The 20,029-nt window shown below is 39.1% G+C and overlaps 2 protein-coding genes across 3 annotated transcripts in view; one reads left to right on the forward strand and one right to left on the reverse strand.

Moving 5' to 3' along the window:
• Positions 1-11,895, forward strand: part of ZCRB1 (zinc finger CCHC-type and RNA binding motif 1) — a 17,498-nt gene extending 5,603 nt beyond the window's left edge. For both annotated transcript variants that reach the window (XM_011999050.1, XM_011999051.1), the window contains exons 4-8: positions 5,421-5,532; positions 5,872-5,979; positions 10,018-10,130; positions 10,239-10,314; positions 10,795-11,895. In XM_011999050.1, coding sequence (XP_011854440.1) covers positions 5,421-5,532; positions 5,872-5,979; positions 10,018-10,130; positions 10,239-10,314; positions 10,795-10,926 — 541 coding nt within the window. In that variant the 3' untranslated portion in view covers positions 10,927-11,895. The remainder of the gene's footprint in view (positions 1-5,420; positions 5,533-5,871; positions 5,980-10,017; positions 10,131-10,238; positions 10,315-10,794) is intronic.
• PPHLN1 (periphilin 1) overlaps positions 1-20,029 on the reverse strand; it is a 219,392-nt gene that overhangs the window by 128,502 nt on the left and 70,861 nt on the right. The gene's annotated exons all lie outside the window — the stretch shown is intronic.

Below are 20,029 nucleotides of genomic sequence, written 5' to 3' on the forward strand. Positions count from 1 at the left end.
ATACATATGTAACAAACCTGCACGTTATGCACATGTACCCTACAACTTAAAGTATAATAATAATAAATAAATTAAAAAAAAAAAAAAAGAAAACGTATTATCTTCCTTCAGAGAAAGCTTAGAGATCATTGGAAAGACTAGAAACATACAAATAGTATGGATGATAACAGGGCTGAGGGTTGGGAACAATAAAAAGAACTTGAACTTGTATTTCACTGTTTTAAATCAAGCAACTATATTACGGGGCAAAAAAGTAAAAGGATACTGTCATCCTAACTATCTTATAACCAATATACATTCTGATATAAATTTAAAATCCCAATAATTTTGAGCATATTTCTCTTGGCTAATTTCTTCTAGTGTTCCATAAATGGATATTAAACAGTTGAAACTCATTTGCATCTTGAAATTACTAACTTCTTTTGCAGTTACTTTGCTATTAAAAAATCATTATCAAAAATGCTTCTGTGTAAATTTTTGGGTGTTCAGATTTTAAAAAGTCATCGTCATCAGTCCAAACACTGGTAATGATGATGGTATGTAATACTTAAATGAGCACATATATATGCCAGGCATTGTTCTAATCTCTTTATGTGTATTATTTAATTCTCACAACTACCCTTTAAGGTAGGTACTGTTATTATCTCAATATTATAAATGATGAAACTGAAGCACACAGTAAACCTAAAGTCATCTTGCTAGCTAATGGTGGAGAAAATATTTGAATCCAACAGTGAGATTTCAGAGTCCACTCCCTTTTACCTTTTTTTTTCTGCTTTGTCAGAATCTTTGAGTGGATCTCCATGTCAATATATAGTCCTGAACCATGAAACTGCAATGGAATTAAAGACACAGGGTTATAAGCACCTAGAAACAGGGAAGACTTTAGAGAGCCAGGGAAGGCTTACCTGAGTCAGTGTTTTTTGAGTGGAAACCTAAGGATGAGTAACAGTTAAGTAGGCAAAAATAAGGGAGGAATATTTCAGGTAGAGGGAATAGCTTGTGCAAAGGCCTTGTGGCAAAAGAAAATAAAGTGACATCAAGAAATAGAAAGAAGGCCAATGTGACTAGAGATGAGTGAGTAAGGGGGAGAAAGCACAAGATGGCTCCAGAGATGGAAGCAGGTTCCTCATCTTCTTGGCCAGGTTACAAAGGTATTTGGTTTTCATTCTAAGAATATCAGGAATCATTTAAGAATTTTAAGTGAGGGGTGACATGATTTAAATTTTTTAAAGTTTATTCTGGCCTAATGTAGAAATTAGATTGGAGGGGAACAAAAGCAAATGCAACTGGGCACAGTGGCTCACACCTGTAATCCCAGTGCTTTGGGAGACCAATGTGGGGGGGATCACTTGAAAGGTCAGGAGTTCAAGACCAGCCTGACCAACATGGCCAAACCCCATCTCTACAAGAAAATACAAAAATTAGCCGGCCGTGGTGGTACACACCTGTAATCCCAGCTACTTGGGAGGTGAGGCATGAGAATCACTTGAACCCAGGAGGCGGATGGAGGTGGAGGTTGCAGTGAACTGAGATCATGCCACTGCACTCCAGCCTGGGCAGAGCAAGACTCCTTCTCAAAAAAAGAAAAAGAGAAAATGCAGTGAGACCAGTCTGAAATCTAAAACTGTAGCCCAGGGGAGAAATCTGTACTAAAATAGTACAGGTGGAGCTATAGAGACTGGTCAGATTTGAGAGGTAGTAAGATTTCAGAAATCATTATGAAGTAAAATGGGTAATACTTAGTGATATGTATAGGAAGGAAAGTGGGTAATATTTAGTGATGTGCTTACTTTGTACATAAGGACTTTGTGAACAGGAAGGAGGTGTTATGGATGACATTCAGGTTTCCCAAAATAGTGTATGCTTCATATTATGTGCTTAAATAAGTACATCATATACCTTGTATTAGGAAATTAGGTGCTACTGTCTACCTCTTTTCCCTTGCCAGAAACATGGGAGTCACAGTAGATTTGTCCTTTTAAATCTCTGGTGTAAATTTTTTTTCTGTTACCACAGAAGGTATCTCTATCAAAGTATTGTATGATAGTTGGTTTGTTGGTCTGTCTCCACCACTAAACTGTAAGCTTTCTCCTGAGGGTAAAAACTACTGTTAGTGCTTAGCACATGGGCTTGAGGCTAACAGAGTGACTGAATGACCGAATGAATGAACACATACAATGTACTCTTTCAGAAACTACTTTTCCTATTTTTTTGTCTATTTTTCCCATTGAATATAAAGGTATATCTATCAATGAACATATTGAGGTAGGCACGTATGGATTACAGAGACAACCTTAAAGGAGTTTACATTAAAATAGATGAGATGAGGCATTTTTTATGAATAACACAATTCAGCAGAGACTAGCATAATGGAGGAGAAATGATATCCAGTTGAAGCTATTAGAAACTGACACATTGACTTGAATCCCGAAAGAATGAGGAAAATTTTAATGGGCAATGATTCAGAGGTGAAAGAAGATAGAAGCTGTGTGAACAAAGGCACAAATTTGGGGAAATACAGGCCATGCTACTGGAGCATTGAGTGGTTTCTTTTGAGTAGACTTCATAGTTTGTACGTGGGAAGGAGCAGTGAAAGATTAAGGAGATGGGAGCCAAATCATCAAGGATACTGACTGGGGGACAAAGAATAGGCAATTTACAGAACCAAAGATTTTTGAACAAAGGAATGGTGTGATTTTGTTCCTTAAGTAGAAGACCACTTAGGGATATGAGAAAATTATAAGAGAAAAAATTATAAAGGAACCAATAAGAATAGACTGTTAAAACAGTAATGCCCCTATGGACAAGAAAAAAGCAGTGGAATCAGAAAAGAGGCAACAGATGACAGATCATTAATTGAGGATGATGTAGAAAGCCAACACTTCTTTTGAAATAGTACTTTAAAAAAAAAAAAGATAACTTTCACAAACATTACGAAAAATTCCAAAATGTAAAGCAACTACCTTATTCAATATTTCTGTCAAAATTGGTTAAAATGTTTCCTGCATATTCTCATAACTGGTGCTTTGACGATAACCAGTCTAAATTTGAACCTTCTTTCCTTGGGTGCTTGCCTCTCCTTACCTTCTAAGCCCATTGAATATACAGGTGTACCGTTTGAGAAACTAAACCATTTTAGTTGCCCATTTTTCCCTAAATTATTTCAACTTGTTCTTCTTTTAAATGAAATTGGACATCGCTTTTCTTAATGTGATAGCATCTTTTTATCAGTTCCATTCCAAAGACTATGTATGTACCTTAACCCAAACCCAAATAAAATAATTTTAATATGGGAAATGTTATGCTGAATAAAACTTCTATTTATTCACTTGTGTCCTATTATCTATTTTCCTGTAATTCAAATATGAGAAAATTACTAAGCTTTATCTTGAACATCTTTGTTTTAACTTTGGAAATAATTTCAAGTTTATAAAAAGTTATGACAATGGTACTAAGAACAGCAAAATATCCTTCATGTAAATTCACCTGTTATTAACATTTCCCCCACTTACTTTATCACTTGTACTCTCTCTTGCCCCGTATGTGTGGATATATACACACACAACTTGTTTTTGTGAGGTATGTAAGGGTGAATTACAAACATCATCGCCCTTTATTCCTACATACTTCAGTGTGTTATTTCCTAAAAGTAAGGATATATTTTATATAACCACAGTACAATTACCAACTTCATAAAGTTATTTTGATATAGTCGTTTTACTAAATCAACCATTCATGTTCCAATTTTGTCAGTTGACCTAATAATGTCCTGCATAGTATTTTTCCCCTCTATTAGAGGATCAGTCTAGAGTCAAGTATTGTATTGTCTTTAATTTTTCTTTTTAGGCTCCTTTAGTCTAGAACATTGTAAGGAATATATAGCCTACCCTCTTCCCCTCCCCCTCATTTTGTATGTTGCTGATGTTTCCTTGTTAGATCTAGTTTACATTTTCTTGACTACTATACTGCATAGCGGATGTGTTGTTCTCAGAATACCACATCTGGAGGCAGACGCTGTCAGTCTGTCCCTCAGTAGTGATATGAATTTTGATCACACAGTCAGGGTGTTGTCTAGATTTTTTCACTGTAGACTTATTTTCCCTTTGCAACTAATAAACAATCCATGGAAGACACTCTAAGACAGTACAAGTACTCTGCTCCACATAAAAATCTCATTTTAGACTAGGCATTTGTTGATGGTTCTTGCCTGATCCAGTCTTTACCATGATTGTTGCCAATTGGTGATTTTTCCAACTCCAGCATTTCCTCTACATTCACCAGTCATCCCTTGGCATTCTGCTGTAAGCAAGAGCCTTCCCTCCCATCTCCTCCACTTATTTACTGGTCTATTATCAGTAAGAATTGTAAATTCCTACCTTCTCTGTGGCCTATAATTTATTACTGTAATGAATTGTTTTGGTGCTCAAATTGTCCTTGATTTGGCCAGTGGGAGCTCCTTCCAGCTGGCTGCTGTATTCTTGGCCCCATCATTCATTCATTCATTCATTCATTCCTCTCTCTCTCTCTCTCTCTCTCTCTCTCTCTCTCTCTCACTTGCTCACTCACTTTTGCACTCTCTTACTTTCTGGCGTAAGATGTTCCAAGCTCCTCTTGTACTTGCCCTGCTCTAGCCTTTGAATCAGCTATTTCTCCAAAGAGCCCTGGTGAACATTGTTTTTAAACTATGTTAATTGACATAGGGTGAGCAAGGGCCTCCAGGACTAGGGTTGTGGATGGGGCAAGAGAAAGAGCAGGCTCTGTGCTGTCATAACTCTCCTTATCACTCAGGTACACCCTAGTAGGTGGTATGGCTGAAAACCACAGAACTGGAGATTCTTTTTCCCTAAAGATTGGGGTCTCACTATGTTGCCTAGGCTGTTCTCAAACTCTTGTTCAGGCATCCTCCTGCCTCTGTCTCCCAAGTAGCTGGAACTACAGGTGCACACCACCACACCCAGCTCTGAAGATTTTTTTTTTTTCTTATTTTTCTGAAGATTCTTTAAAAGAATATTAAGAATACACTTTGATTCTAACACTTAAAAAAATAAGTAAATCATTTTACTTTTTGTGTAAAGTATACCTTTATTTTGTTTTGTTTTGCAAGCTGAGGGAGTTAGTATGGAAGAGGGATTATGGTTACTCCTTAAGATTTCATTGTCTCTGTAATCTCTTTACTTCACCCTTCAATCTCTGATTAACTCCTAATCATAGGTGTGCTCACTTGTGTTAAATCAGTATCACCCTTTCCCATTTCCATGCTTGATATCCCTTGACTTTGAAGAGATAGCTGATTTTTCAAATGTATTAATTTATCTTATAAATTTTTCATTTAGCCCTTTTTAAAATGAATGTTTCAAGTATTAATACCTGTTTTGTTTATTGCTGCCTCATTTTTAACTATTTGTTTATGCTTTAAGGGTTACCATAATGAAAGATAAAGATACCAGGAAGAGTAAAGGGGTTGCATTTATTTTATTTTTGGATAAAGACTCTGCACAAAACTGTACCAGGGCAATAAACAACAAACAGGTAAGCTATTCATCTCCATCGAGGTTTTTAGCCCCAAAGCCTTTATGCTCATCCAGGCCAAAAATGTGGGGATATAGTGGATCATCAGGTCTAACATATATCTGTAGATTCTTAAGATAGATCTAACTTATGGAAAGAAAAGAGGTCAAACTGTACTGGGTTCTCAAAACATTGGTGGAATCTCAGGAATAAGAATACTACAGAATAGAATTTATCATACCTGAGTGACAATTGCTAAAAAATCCAAAATAAACTAGAATTGAAGATTTGAGAAAATTGATTAAATAATTTTAGATTTCAATGAAATACATTCTACATTTACAGTTTTCTCTTGTTTAGTTATTTGGCAGAGTGATAAAAGCAAGCATTGCTATTGACAATGGAAGAGCAGCTGAGTTCATCCGAAGGCGAAACTACTTTGATAAATCTAAGTGTTATGAATGTGGGGTAAGTAAACCTAAAACTTAATGTAACTTTCCATAGTTTAAGATACTTTTCACGTCAGTCTTTTATTTTTGCTCACCAAAACTTCTGACTGGCTAAACCAGGTTATGAAAATGCTTTATTTTTTAATATTTATTTTTTTGAGACAGGGTTTTCCTCTGTCACCCAGGCTGGAGTGCAGTGATGCAATCACAACTCACTGCAGCCTCCACCTCCTGGGCCCAGGTGATCGTCCCACCGCAATGTCCAAGTAGCTGGGACCACAGGCATGCACCATCACACCCTGCTTAATTTTTTAATTTTTTTGTAGAGGCAGGTTGTTCCTATGTTGCCCAGGCCAATCTCAAACTCCTGGGCTCAAGCAGTCCTCCCACCTCAGCCTCCCAAAGTGCTAGAGTTACAAGTGTTAGCCACTGTGCCTGGCCTAGTTGTTTCACTTAGGGACTCTAAACTCATCAAAGTAAATTCAGTTGAAATGCACTGTGTAAAGATAACCTGAGTTGGGTGATACAAAGTGGTATTTTCTCTAGTTCCTAAATCTTTGAAAATCACTAGTTTTAAAAGTGTTAGACTGATTATTTATGTCACTGTCTTGCAAGATTTTAGTAACTCATAAATTTTTGTTAATAGGATATTGCCTGTTTCTGTACCAGTTTTTAAGTGTCACAGTTCAATAGCAACATTATCATGTGACCTTATCCACTATGGGATATTGTGTTTTGAAGTTTTTTATTTTTTCCTATTAGTATTGCTAGTGTTTTATAACTGAACTATCCTCACATTTTCTTCTTTGGTTCTCTTCATGATCTGTCATTATCCATTTAAAGTTTTGGTGATGAGGAGGAAAAGACAGCCATAGAATAATTTTGTATAAGATCTGTATTGGTACCAAGAGAATTTTAGTCTGGTTCTCACAGGTGTAAGTTTGTAAAATGACCATATAAAATACTTAAGAAACAGGCCGGGCACAGTGGCTCATGCCTGTAATCCTAGCACTTTGGAAAGCTGAGGTGGGTGGATCACTTGAGGTCAGAAGTTCAAAAGCAGACTGACCAACATGGTGAAACCCCGTCTCTACTAAAAATACAAAAAAATTAGCCAGGCATGGTGGCAGGCACCTGTGATCCCAGCTACTTGGAAGGCTGAGGCAGGAGAATCACTTGAACCCAGGAAGCAGAGGTTGCAGTGAGCCGAGATCACTCCACTGCACTCCAGCCTGGGCGACAGAGCGAGACTCCGTCTCAAAAATAAAAATAAAAATAAAATACTTAAAAAACAGAGTCGAGAGGTAGTAATGGGGAGCTGGGGAGAGAATCATGGAGAGATACCATCCTGGCTACAAAATCACATGGAAGATGCAAGGAAATGGCTTGAGGTCCTCTACCCCACTGTCACTCCCCATACCCCCCACAAAAAAGATAACTAAATAAACAGACTGACGGATGAATGAATAGAAAGAGTGAGCAAGCAGTCGCTTGGATACATACTGATTCTGTCAATTCCTATGATTCTGAAACCTCTTAAGTAAACACTTTAGAAACTTTTCCAAAGTTCTGAGTTTTGTAAAAGAAAGAAAGGGAGGGAGGGAAGGTAGTTACATTCAGATTGGTATATATCTTCATATTCACAGTGAATATTAAGTTATCTGAGAAATCCTAGATGAATCTGTTAATTGGTTCCTTTTGGTATATGGATCCATAGAGTTGTTATATTTTTTACATTTTTATATTTAATTTCCCTCCCTCCAAAAAAACCTATTTATATTTACTTAGCCTGGTTTTTCTAAAGTTATTTCATTAAATCCTTTTTAGTATGGGATATGTTAATATGTTTTGCTATAATATTATTCCAAAACACAGTTTCAGATATGCTTCTCTAACTATATTTTCTCAGCAGCTCATTAACAGTAAGTAACCTCTCTTAGGTTGGGCCATGTCCTAGGTATACAAAGTGCACAGTCTGTCTGCTCTGTCAAATATACTGGAAAAGCATGATTATTGTTCCCTTCTATTGTTCTAACCTTGGCTCAGTCTCCACACCCTACCCTGACATACCTCTTAAATGGAATTATAGTGAGCTGATGTCCAGATTATAGTTGAGCTCTTATGTTTTACAAGTCAATGTTCTAGCTAAGTAGGAATAATAGCCTAGTCCAGCATTGTCAAATGAGAATATAATGCAAGCCACGTATGTTACTAAGTCTTCAGAAATCCAATGTGTATTTTACCTTTACACTACATATCAATTCAGACAAGTTCTCAATAGCCACATTGGCTGGCTAGTGGCTACTGTAATTGGATAGTGCAACTGTAGTCAGCATATGAAAGGGAAAAAACGAAAGTAATTCATAGGAAAAGTGAGGAAGAAATTTTCCATTTGTTTTTTGTTTTTTTGTTTGTTTTTTGAGACAGGGTCTTGCTCTGTTGCCCAGGCTGGCGTGAAGTAGCACAATCTCGGCTCACTGCAGTCTCTGCCTCCCGGGTTCAATCAATTCTTGTGCCTCAGTCTCCTGAGTAGCTGGGATTACAGGCGCATGCCACCACGCCCAGCTAATTTTTGTGTAGTTAGTAGAGACAGGGTTTTTCCATGTTGGCCAGGCTGGTCTTCAGCTCGCTTCCTCAGGTGACCCGTCCGCCTCAGTCTCCCAGTGCTGGGATTACAGGCTTGTAATCCACCGTGCCTAGCCCAAAAGAGTTTTTTTTGTTTGTTTTTTGTTTTTTGTTTTTTTTTGAGACGGAGTCTCGCTGTGTTACCCAGGCTGGAGTACAGTGGCACAATCTCTGCTCACTGCAAGCTCCACCTCCCGGGTTCACGCCATTCTCCTGCCTCAGCCTCCGAGTAGCTGGGACTACAGGCATGCACCACCACGCCTGGCTAATTTTTTTGTATTTTTAGTAGGGATGGGGTTTTACTGCATTAGCCAGGATGGTCTCGATCTCCTGACCTCGTGATCCACCCGCCTCGGCCTCCCAAAGTGCTGGGATTACAGGCTTGAGCCACCGCGCCCGGCCCAAAAGAGTATTAAGCAACATATCGGAAATTAACAGGAATAGTTTTATCCTTATTTTATCAGTAACTTAAGATGTTTACATTTAGGGTAAATAATCCATTTAAGTTTTGATTTTTTTTTTTTTTTTTTTTTTTGAGACGGAGTTATTTGCTCTGGTCACCCAGGCTGGAGTGCAGCGGCACAATCTCACCTCACTGCCACCTCCACCTCCTTGGTTTAAGCAATTCTCCTACCTCAGCCTCCTGAGTAGCTGGGGCTACGGGTGTGTGCCACTACGCCCAGCTAATTCTTTTTTTGTTTGTTTGTTTTTTAGTAGAGACGGGGTTTCACCATTTTGGCCAGTCTGGTCTCAAACTCCAGACCTCAGGTGATCCACCCGCCTCAGCTTCCCAAAGTGCTGGGATTACAAGCGTGAGCCACCACACCTGACCGAACTGTTTTATATCTTGAATATTGAGATTTAAATGTTTGAGAGAAGACTACTACTTCTACTCTTAGTAAAACCACTAAATAGTCCTAAATGTTAATTTTAACTGAGAGTTACAATGTCACCTTCTAAATAGTAAAGTACTGGGTTTTATCATTAATGTCTTTCTATGTAGTCCCAGTATGGGAATATTCCTTTTTAAATTCGAAAACCTTTTAGTAAGGCCGGGTGCGTGACTCACACCTGTAATCCCAGCACTTTGGGAGGCCAAGGCTGGTGGATCACGAGGTCAGGAGATCGAGACCATCCTGGCTAATATGGTGAAACCCTGTCTCTACAAAAAATACAAAAATAAAAAATTAGCCAGGCATGGTGGCGGGTGCCTGTAGTCCCAGCAACTCGGGAGACTGAGGCAGGAGAATGGCGTGAACCCAGGAGGTGGAACTTGCAGTGAGCCTAGATCGCGCCACTGCACTCCAGTCTGGGCGACAGAGCAAGACTCCATCTCAAAAGAAAAAAAACCTTTTAGTATTAGAGTACCAGGCAAGATTTTGTAAATAACAAATATGGTATTTTTTCTTTCCTTTTTAATGGGAAACAAAAGGAAAGTGGACACTTAAGTTATGCCTGTCCGAAAAATATGCTTGGAGAACGTGAGCCTCCAAAGAAGAAAGAAAAAAAGAAAAAAAAGAAAGCTCCTGAACCAGAAGAAGAAATGTATGTATATTATTCTTACTAAATACATTATCATGTTGCTTTTGTCTTTTGGTTGGTTGCTTTTGCCTATTGGTTGGTTACATTCCAATTTGTTTTTCTTTATTTAAGTGAGGAAGTAGAAGAAAGTGAAGATGAAGGGGAGGATCCTGCTCTTGACAGCCTCAGTCAGGCCATAGCATTCCAGGTATTGTTCTTTTAAAAGGCATCATGCAATAGCTGACTGGGTTTATAGTCCTTGCTTACTTCATTGATCACCTCATGGCAACCTCTCTTTTTCCCCCTAACCTCCTAAGCCTTAGGAGACAAGCTGTTTCTCTGAGGTAGTGTGAATGAAAAGTTCCCAATGGTTCTTCCTAGATTTTTAAGGGCCTCACAACACTTACTATCTTAATCTTTTTTCATTAAAAAAAATGAGCAGAACTATTTACTCAAAGTGAGTATAGCCCAACAGAAAAGATTTTTTTTAGAAATTGCCTAGGATAATTTTGAGTAAGATTGTGAAATGGGACAGAACTCAGGGGAATGGAGCAGATCTTATTGTCTGCATGGACTGGGAGGGTGGGAAGTAATGGCATTTGTGGTATGTTTTTGCCATGTTTTGAATTAACGAACCATAAATAATATTAAACAGGTTATTGGTTTTGTTTTGTTTTTTGAATCACAGCAAGCCAAAATTGAAGAAGAACAAAAAAAATGGAAACCCAGTTCAGGAGGCCCCTCAACATCAGATGATTCAAGACGCCCAAGGATAAAGAAAAGCACATATTTCAGTGATGAGGAAGAACTTAGTGATTAAAATCTTGCCCTAGCACAGTAATAAAAATCAAGATTTGTTAATAACAATCTTGAAGAGCTAATTTTAATAAAAATAAGAAAAGTTAGTACTATCATGTTAATACTATTATTGTTATCCCAAGAAAAAAGATATTTTAAAAATTTATTTGAAAAGTTCATTATAAGGGCTTTATTCATGCCTGATTTGTTTACATGAGGACTTCTGAAATTAATCCTTAAAACTGAAACTTCCTGAAGACCGAAAAGTTGAATGATTTATTGTTACTTATGTTAATAAACTTTTCAAGAGAATTTTGTCTTTAAATATGGGTGTTTTGTCATCATATTTCTTGTAGCTTTATCCCAATCTGGATAAATTGTAAATACCTATAAAATAAATTGTATATACCTATAAAATATAAAGTCATATAGCTCTAAAAGGCTTAAAATCAAACACAGGTGTTACTTGTCTGCCCTACCCATAGCACCAAATTCCATTCCCTAGAAGAAACTACTCATATGTGCACACGTGTTGTTAAATAAAATACATATATTTCTGTCAATAAAACAATAAAGGAGAATTATTCACTGTCTTATACTTCTACCTTCCTCAATCTTCCCAATGTGGCTGTGTTAAAAATTGGGGGGAAATCTATACATATATTTTTTAATGACCATGTAAATAGTTTTCACTTCTGAGCCAAGGAGTATGCTATGATTACATTTTTCCTAGAGTTAATAGTTGTCTATTTTTTTCCATGTATCGTCTTTGTATTTATGACTAAATCTTCCCATTCTGTCTGCAGGTGGTTATATGGGAGTGGGATTAGCCTTTAATTTTCTACTTTGTATATTTCTATATTGTTTAACTTTGTAAGAATATCCATTAATTACTTTTTAACTAGTAAAAGCAATAAAAATAAGTTAACACTATTATGGTAATACTATTATTGTCATCCCAAGAAAAAATATATTAAAAAGAGATTTGAAAAGTTCATTATAAAAGCTTTATTTGTGTTTCCACTTTGAAAACTACAAAGTGTTAACCACCCATCAGCAAAGAATCTTCCAGATCACAGCAAGACAGACAGAATGATTGAATGCAGTACTCAACCATCTGTTTGGCCATTAGTCAAATACAACAGTTTTGGGTTTTTGTTGTTTTTTTTTTAATTTTTATTTATTTATTTTTAAAATGGAGTCTCACTCTGTTGCCCAGGCTGGAGTGCAGTGGTGCGATCTCAGCTCACTGCAACCTCCACCTCCCCAATTCAGACGATTTTCTTGCCTCAGCCTAAGTAGCTGGGATTACAGGCACACACTACCACATCCAGTTAATTTTTGTATTTTTTTAGTAGAGATGAGGTTTCACCATGTTGGTCAGGCTAGTCTCAAACTCCTGACCTCATGATCCACCTGCCTTGGCCTCCCAAAGTGCTGGAATTACAGGCGTGAGCCACCATGCCTGGCGTACAGTTTTAAAGCAAAGAAAAAAATTGGGAAAAGATTTGCCACAAATTTAAGTTTCTATGAATACCTGAAGACAGACTCCAGTAGGAAATAAATTAGTGACAAATAGAGTATTTAGAAGATAAAATAGGCCAGGTGCAGTGACTCATAACTGTAATCCCAACACATTGGGAGGCCAAGACAGCAGGACTGCTTGAGGCCAGGAGTTTGAGCCCAGCCTGGGGAAAATAAGGAGACTGTCTTTACAAAAAATAAAATTAGTCACTCGCACCTGTAGTCCTAGATACTTGGGAGGCTGAAGCGGGACAACCTGGGAAACAGCATGGTCCTGTCTTTAAAAAAAAAATTTTAAAAAAAGTAAAAAAAAAGTTTATCATTACTTATCAAGGAAATCTATTACAACCAGGAATACATCAAAATTTACCTAATTAGGAAAAAAAAACACTTCATTGTTGGTGAGGATGACATTAAGAGCACTTGTGGTATTGTATACTGGCCCTGAATCAATTCTGAAGGGTAATTTAACAATAAATATCAAACGTTAAGTATGTTCTATTTTTTGAACTAGAAATTATATTATATTTTATCCTAGGGTTCTAATCAGAAATGCAGGTATTTATGTACAAACATATATTATTTAAAATTCAAAACAAATAATTGTCAGCTGGGCACGGTGGCTCACATCTGTAATCCCAGCACTTTGGGAGGCCAGGGCAGGCAGATCGCTTGAGGCCAGGAGTTTGAGACCAGCCTGGCCAACATAGCGAAACCCCATCTGTACTAAAAATGCAAAAGTTAGCCAGCCATGGTGACACACGCCTGTAATTCCAGCTACTCAGGAGACTGAGGCACAAGAATCGCTGGAACCAGGGAGGCAGAGGCTGCAGTAAGCCAAGATCATGCCACTGCACTCCAGCCCTGGGTGACAGAGTGAGACTCTGTCTCAAAAAAAGAAAAAGAATCATCAACAGCAAACTAAAGCATGATGCATTTGCAATAATAGATTATTAGGAAGCATTAAAATGTTTCAAAGAATTTTTAATTGTATGAAAAAACATTCCAGATATAATGTCAAGTGTAAAACACTTGTTATATATATGGATACATATCTACATACGGAAGGGGGAAATGCGTACTGCTAAAGGAGCAATGCAGAGTGGTTCAGAGGATGCTCTTTTTTTTACTGATTAAGGAAATTCTTTTTTTTTTTTTTTGAGATGGAATCTTGCTCTGTCACCCAGACTAGAGTGCAATGGCACAATCTCTGCTCACTGCAAGCTCCGCCTCCCGGGTTCACGCCATTCTCCTGCCTCAGCCTCCTAAGTAGCTGGGACTACAGGCGCCTGCCACCAAGTCTGGCTAATTTTTTGTATTTTTAGTAGAGACGGGGTTTCACTGTGTTAGCCGGGATGGTCTCGATCTGACCTCGTGATCCGCCCGCCTCGGCCTCCCAAAGTGCTGGGATTACAGGCGTGAGCCACCGCGCCCAGCAGAGAGTATGCTCTTTTTTTGACAGATACACTTAGGTTCCTATGGCCATGTTGCCACTTAAAACTGCTGATCGTAGGTAATTTACTTAACCTGAGTTATATGAAAATGAAGAAGGTTAAAGCAACACAGAAGGACAAATATTGTATGATACCACTTACATGAGGCACCTGGAATAAGCAACATAGAGACAGAAAATAGAGGTTACCAGGGTCTGAAGGGAGGTTAAAAGGGGGGGTAGTTATTTAATGCATACAGTTTCTGTTTCAGTTGATGAAAAGTTCTGGAAATGGCTAGTGGTGATGGTTGCTCAATACTGTGAATGCCTAATGGCACTAAGTTGTACATGTAAAAATGGGTAAAATGGGCCGGGCGTGGTGTCTCATGCCGGTAATCCTAGCAGTTTGGGAGTCTGAGGCAGGCAGACTGCCTGAGCTCAGGAGTTTGAGACCAGCCTGGCCAACAGGGTGAAACCCCATCTCTACTAAAATAGAAAAAAATAGCCGAGTGTGGCAGTGTGCGCCTGTAGTCCCAACTACTCGGGAGGCTGAAGCAGAAGAATTGCTTGAACCCAGGAGGTGGAGGTTGCAGTGAGTCACGATCATGCCACTACACTCCAGCCTGGGCAACAGAGCAAGACTCTGTCTCAAAAAAAAAGGTAAATTTTATGTGATGTATATTTTATCACACACGCACAAAAAAAAAAACATGTGCCTCAAGTGACAGGACTGCATAGAAAAAAATGTGCAAACATAACTAAAAATTTTTTGTAAAGTGTAATTAGGCCACCAAGCCCTCCCCACAGCCCACCAAGTCATGCTGAACCATCACACCTGCAAGCCCCTTCCTTGTGGTCTACGTCCAGAATAATATTAAGATAGGTTTCCCACCGCAGGCAAGGGATTGGAGGGGTCCTTCCCCAGGAGAAAATACACACAGCTTGAGATATTCGCCCTAAAGAAAATGTTCAGTAATAAAGACCTCCAAGTTAATATGTCCAAAGCAACGCTAGTGAAATATGCTTTAATCAGGTTTTCAGTACTTCACATTCAAATATGAACAGACACATAAGCATCAACAAACATTTGAGGAAAGCCTGTAATACAACAGAAACCCAAACAAGCACACCACAAAAGAGAGCTTTAAGACCAATTCTGGCTTTGAAAATCTATCTATCCCCTACGGTTTCAGAAAAAGAGACTGTGAACCTGTGATGAACTTGGCAGTTTCTTTTCTTTTTTTTTTTTTTTTTTTTGAGATGAAGTCTCGCTCTGTCACCAGGCTGGAGTGCAGTGATGCAGGTGCAATCTCGGCTCACTGCAACCTCTGCCTCCTGGGTTCAAGTGATTCTCCTGCCTCAGCTTCCTGAGTAGCTGTGATTACAAGCGTGCACCACCACCACCACACCCGGCTAATTTTTGTATTTTTAGTAGAGATGGGGTTTCACCATGTTGGCCAGGATGGTCTCGACCTCCTTACCTCATGATCTGTCCACCTTGGCCGCCCAAAGTGCTGGGATTACAGGCATGAGCCACCGTGCCAGGCCTGTTTTTATTTGTTTGTTTGTTTGTTTGTTTAGAGTTTCACTCTTGTTGCCCAGGCTGCAGTGCAATGGCATGATCTCAGCTCACTGCAACCTCCACATCCTGGATTCAAGTAATTCTCCTGCCTCAGCCTCTCATGTAGCTGGGATTACAGGTGTGTGCCATCATGCCCAGCTAATTTTGTATTTTTTTAGTAGAGATGGGGTTTCACTGTGTTGGTCAGGCTGGTTTCAAACTCCTGACCTCAATTGATCCATCTGTCCTGGCCTCCCAAAGTGCTGGGATTACAGGCGTGAGCCACTGTGCCTGGCCAACTTGGTAGTTTCTAATAAGTACTTGTCTAGCAGAGAATGCCCTTCTTGCCCTTCTGGCTGGATATGACTAATGGTTTTTTTTTTTTTTTTTTCCTTCTGCAGTCATTTACTCATTTGCTTTTTTGACTAGATGCCTTATTCTGAAATTGTCAATTACAGTTTTCAGAGTATCATGAAATTCAATTATGCCCACATAGGACATTTATAAATTTTGCATGTTAATTTATTCCTTTGTTTTATAAGCTATAAGTGTGTGTATATATGTGCTCTACAGCCAGGTGTGGTGGCATGCACCTGTAGTCCCAGCTCCTGGAGAGGCTAAGGTGGGAGGTTCCCTTGAGCCCAGGAATTTAAGTCCAGCTGGGCAACAGAGTAACACCTTGTCTCTAAAAAACAAATAAAATTGAATTTAAGTAATATTTTTGGCCGGGTGTGGTGGCTTATGCCTGTAATCCCAGCACGTTGGGAGGCCAAGGCAAGAGGATCTCTTGAAGCCAGGAGTTCAAGACAGCCTAGGCAGCAAAGTGAGACCCTGACCTTATAAAAATAAAAAATAACTTTTTTAAATTAAAAAAATAAAAACTATGTTTTAAATGCTTAAATATTAAAACCTTGATTACCATACCTAGAAAAGTACTTGAAAGCTTTACATAGAATATGCCATAGATCAGTAACTTAGGTTCAATCATTGATGGAGGGCTGGAAACCTAATTTTTAAAGTGGGGAGGAAACTATTGGATCATATAACTAAGCCATCCAGCTTCAGAAATGGATAAAAGAGATTAAAATGTAATTAGAAATATCTTTTTCTTTGTCTTACCACTGCTTTCCTCTGTACTTCCTTTATTTCTCAACAAGCTTTCTTCATATGATGGTAGAGATAACCATCAGTATCTCTAAAACTAAGAATCCCAACAAAGAAAACCCCTTTCCCAATGGTCCCAGCAAAAGTTCCTGATTGGCTAGGTCTCTGTCACAGTCCCCATTCCTGGAAATAAGGAGTAGAGTCAGTCCCACCCAAACTACATAGAGTGAAAGTGTTCCTGTGCAACGCAGTATCTATCTTCAGTTTGGAATCAATATGGAAATTACCCTGTCAAAAGAATCTTAAGCTTAAAACCCTCCTTTCAACATTTCCAAGGGCAGAACACTGAGACAGCTGAGCAGAACACACAAAGAAAATAAAGATTCAGGCCGGGCGCAGTGGCTCACGCCTGTAATCTCAACAGTTTGGGAGGCTAAGGCAGGTGGATCACCAGAGGTCGGGAGTTCGAGACCAGCCTGACCAACATAGTGAAACCCCGTCTCTACTAAAACAACAAAATTAGCCAGGTGTGGTGGCGCATGCCTGTAATCCCAGCTACTTGGAAGGCTGAGGCAGGAGAATTGCTTGAACCCAGGAGGCAGAGGCTGCAGTAAGCTGAGATCATGCCACTGCACTCCAGCCTGGGCAATAGAGTGAGACTCTGTCTCAAAAAAAAAAAAAAAAGAAAAAGAAAGAAAGTGAAAACCTCCTTGGAAAGCAATTTGATAAGCACTATTACTTAAACTAACAACATGAACAGTTGCAGTCAGACTGAGCCCTCAGTCCAGAGAATGGGCTTAAGCCATTGTCAATTTTTTTTTAAACACTGCATTTATAAGACCCAAATTTTAAGAATCCTTATATACTACTATAGATTAAGACAACCAATTAACAATTTTAGTTAAGCTATGGCACCTAGAAGAAATAAGCAGACCAGAAACATAAAAGCTTTTATAGAAGGCAGATTCCTTTCTGGCATGTTGCACTTTTCATCAGCACATCTTTGCAAGATGCATGGTTTCATGTGAAACACATGATCTTCTTTTCAAAGAGATAGTATAGTTTGGTTAGAGCCTCATAAGTATATTTAAGCTAAGTTAAATACTAAAAATGGCTTTTAACAAATTACCTGAAAGACAAATTATATCACATATTTAGCACTATGTTTAAGGCACTGTTCTAAACACATTATAAATATAAAATAATGGAATCCCTTTTAGGTATTGTTTTCATCATTATACAGATGACAGAACTAAGGCACAGAGAGGCAAAGTAATTCACCCAAAGCCACAAAGTCAGTAAGTAGCATGATGAGGTTTTAAATGCAGGGTACAATGTATGTTATTTTGGAGATGGATACACAAAAAAGTCCTATGCATGACTTACCAAAAATAAATAAATAAATAAAATATAAAAATAAAGGATAAGCCTGGGCAGGTGGCTCACACCTATAATCCCAGCACTTTGGGAGGTCGAGGGGGGCCAATCACCTGAGGTCGGGAGTTCGTGACTAGCCTGACCAACATGGGAAAGCCCCATCTCTACTAAAAGTAGAAACTTAGCCCGGCACATGCTTGTAATCCCAGCTACTTGGGAGGCTGAGGCAGGAGAATCACTTGAACCAGGGAGCTGGAGGTTTCAGTGAGCCAAGATCGGGCCATTGCACTCCAGCCTGGGCAAAAAGAGTGAAACTCTGTCTCAAAAAAAACAAAAAAGAAAAAGAAAAAGAAAAGCCCTGACTTCACCACCACTAAATATATACATATAACACTTGTACCCCATAAATTTATACAAAGACAATTTTTTAAAAATAAGAGAAATAAAGCCAAACAAACTTGCTCTAGAGTCAATATGCTATCTCTATGCTATGATGCTTCTCTCAAAAAGTACTCAAATGATATGACTGGCTGGGCTCACACCTGTAAACCCAGCACTCTGAGAGGCCGAGGGGGATGGATCACCTCAGGTCAGGAGTTCAAGATCAGCCTGCCCAACATGGCGAAACCCTATCTCTACTAAAAATACAAAAATTAGCCAGGCATGGTGGCATTCACCTGTAGTCCCAGCCACCCAGGAGGCTGAGGCAGGAAAATCACTTGAATCCAGGAGGCAAAGGTTGCAGTGAGCAGAGATCGTGCCACTGCACTCCAACCTGGGTGACAGAGCGAGACTCCGTCTAAAAAAAAAAAAAAAAAAAATTATAGTACTGCCTTATCAACTAGGAGATGGTGGTTTTAAATTTCATTTTACATGCATAAGAATAACAATTTGTTTTATTCCATCTTAAAGAATTTTCACAGGTAGAAGTATTCTTGCAATAACCAACAAATTTTAAAGTTAAAAGAGTAAATATATTATGCCCTAGTGCTTTCTTTAAAAAAATTAAAAATAATTTCCACTTGGAAGTTTAATGAGATCTTAGACTTATCTGTCCAAAACTGAACCCCTGGTCTTCCAAACCAGCTATACTCCCACCTTTTCCTATTTCTGTTTGGTTTCGCTTTGAGACAGTCTCACTCTGTTGCTCAGGCTGGAATGCAGTGGCTCACTGCAGTCTTGACCTCCCAGGTTCAAGTGATCCACCCATTTCAGCCTCCCAAGAAGCTGGGACTACACGTGTGTGCCACCACTCCCAGCTAATTTTTTTTTTTTTTTTCCTGTAGAGGTGAGGCCTCCCTACGTTGCCTGGTCTTGAACTCCTGGGCTCAAGCAATCCTCCCACCTCAGCCTCCCAAAGTGCTGGGATTACAAATGTGAACCACCACACCTGGCTTCCATTTCTGTTAATGTTAACTCCATTAGCACAGGCCAAAGAATTTGGAGTTATCCTCGTTTCCTCTTTTTTTTTTTTTTTTTTTTTTTTTTTGAGACAGGAGACAGGGTCTTACTTTGTCACAGAGGCTGGAGTGCAGTGGCATGATCTCGGCTCCCTGCAACCTCCACCTCCCGGGTTCAAGCGATTCTCCTGCCTCAGCCTCCCAAGTAGCTGGGACTACCTGTGCCTGCCACCACGCCCAGCTAATTTGTTTTGTATTTCTTTTAGTAGAGATGGGGTTTCACTATGTTGGCCATGCTGGTCTTGAACTCCTGACCTCGTGATCCGCCTGCCTTGGCCTCCCAAAGTGCTGGGATTACAGGCATAAGCCACCGCACCAGGCCGTCTCCTCTCGTTTTCTAACACCCCCACATCTAAGTCACAAGCTCTTGGCTCTGTCTTTAAAATATGTTCAGATATATGAAGTTAATCTACTGCAATCACCTTGGCCCACAACACCATCTCACTAGAATTACTGCAATTGCCTTTTTTTTTTTTTTTTTTTTTAAAGACAGAATCTCGCTCTATCGCCCAGGCTGGAGTGCAGTGGCACGATCTCGGCTCACTGCAACCTCTGCCTCCCAGGTTCAAGCAATTCTCCTGCCTCAGCCTCCCAAGTAGCAAGGATTATAGGCATGTGCCACCATGCCCAGCTAATTTTTGTATTTTTGTATTTTTAGCCACTGTAC

The sequence above is a fragment of the Mandrillus leucophaeus genome, unplaced genomic scaffold (assembly GCF_000951045.1).
Source record: "Mandrillus leucophaeus isolate KB7577 unplaced genomic scaffold, Mleu.le_1.0 Scaffold580, whole genome shotgun sequence".
Lineage (NCBI taxonomy): Eukaryota > Metazoa > Chordata > Mammalia > Primates > Cercopithecidae > Mandrillus > Mandrillus leucophaeus.